At 34.7% G+C, this 1725-nt stretch overlaps 1 protein-coding gene across 1 annotated transcript; it reads left to right on the forward strand.

Moving 5' to 3' along the window:
* The first annotated feature begins 382 nt into the window (after window positions 1–382).
* Tsp_13571 (serine/threonine-protein phosphatase PP1) lies at window positions 383–1344 on the forward strand. The gene is made up of 2 exons (XM_003366670.1): window positions 383–1079; window positions 1259–1344. The coding sequence occupies exons 1-2, from the start codon at window positions 383–385 to the stop codon at window positions 1342–1344; spliced, it is 783 nt and encodes a 260-aa protein (XP_003366718.1).
* The last annotated feature ends 381 nt before the right edge of the window (window positions 1345–1725 follow it).

Below are 1725 nucleotides of genomic sequence, written 5' to 3' on the forward strand. Positions count from 1 at the left end.
GAACATATTTGTGTCACATTTCAAATTTCCATCTACATAAATCAGCAAAACAACAAGCATTATTTATATCTAAATATGATTATATAAGATCATTTGGATAAATTTTGAAAACAGCATTCTTTGAATATGTAATAATAAATTAAATGCTTAAAAACAAAATCTTCAAAATAAATTATTGCAAAAAATAAATTATTAAAAATGATAATCTATAAACGATTCTACCTTAAACGTAAAAGTTTAAAGTGGATTAAAACTGAATGAAAAAAGTTTAAATTACTTTAAAATACCATTCAATCCAATATATATATGTATGATTTGTTTTCAAACTGCTGTTCAGTTACGCAGATTGTTGTTAGTGTACTTGTGGTTCTGGTATCTGAAAATGACGCATTTTTCTCTTAGCGAAAAAGAATGGCGACAGTTTTGCTATTTGATGAAAAAGATGCTTTGTAATATTCAACTAAGTGAAGAAGAAATCTCGTTAATTTTGGAAAAAGCGCAACTGGCGTTTCAAGATGAAGGCACGCTATTAGAATTTGACGCTCCCGTATCAATATGCGGGGATATTCATGGTCAGTATAATGACCTGCTAAGATTATTCGGTGCTCTTGGATGGCCTCCTGAGAAGCGATATTTGTTCTTGGGTGATTATGTTGACCGAGGCGACAACAGTATTGAGGTGATTTCGATGCTATTACTGTTAAAAATACTGAATCCCCATGCCGTTTACCTGCTTCGTGGCAATCATGAAACTTTAGCTGTTAACAGTGTATATGGATTTCTTGAAGAAGTCCGCCATCGATATTCACGTGATCTTTATATTAAATTCAATCATTTGTTCAATTTTTTGCCAGTAGCAGGGCTAATATCTGGTAAAATATTTTGTATGCATGGAGGATTATCCAAGGATCTGGAAACTTTTGATCAGATACGATCAATTGAACGTCCGGTGGAAATTCCGCTTCAAGGGCTCTTGGCGGACCTGTTGTGGTCAGATCCTGACCGAAATATTAATGGCTGGGAAATCAGTTCCCGTAACGTTGGTTATGTATTTGGAGAAGACGTCATTCTAGAATTTTGTGAGAAAATGCGTATAGACCTCATAGTACGGGCGCATCAAGTGGTTGATCCTGGTTATGAATTTTTTGCTGACGCCCATTTAGTTACCATCTTTAGCGCCCCTAATTACTGCAGACAGTTTTCCAATTTAGCTGGTGTACTGCAGGTGGACGGCAATCTTTGTTGTAAAATCTTTCAGTTAAAACCAAAATGATTTCTATTGAAATTATTTTGCTCTCATTTCTATTCATCAGATCACATGTATCATATGCAATTCATGTTTGAATCAATAAATTATTGTTCATTATATTATTGTACTGTTTTTTTAATTTATCATTAAAATATTTACAATTTTGTTGCATTTCCGGCATTATCGTTCGTTGCTGCCGCCATTTTCCTTCCAGGCATTGCGCACAACAGAACAACGATTTACTGTTCTAACAGTATGCAAACATGCACAAGGTATTAGGTATGCAATAGTCAACACATTGACGGGTTCCAATCCAGCCGTAGAAATAGCAACATACAGTATTACAAATGGTTTTTAGGTACGTAAAGAAGGGCGAAAATTTGTACATCACCCTGCTTTTTCTTTACAGCTTGTCGCAGACTGTATAATTTTAATATAAGAGGTAGTTATCGGGAGTATGGGGGCTCTGCGTCTTT

This window comes from Trichinella spiralis (genome assembly GCF_000181795.1).
Source record: "Trichinella spiralis strain ISS 195 chromosome Unknown Scfld5613, whole genome shotgun sequence".
In the NCBI taxonomy this organism is placed as follows: domain Eukaryota; kingdom Metazoa; phylum Nematoda; class Enoplea; order Trichinellida; family Trichinellidae; genus Trichinella; species Trichinella spiralis.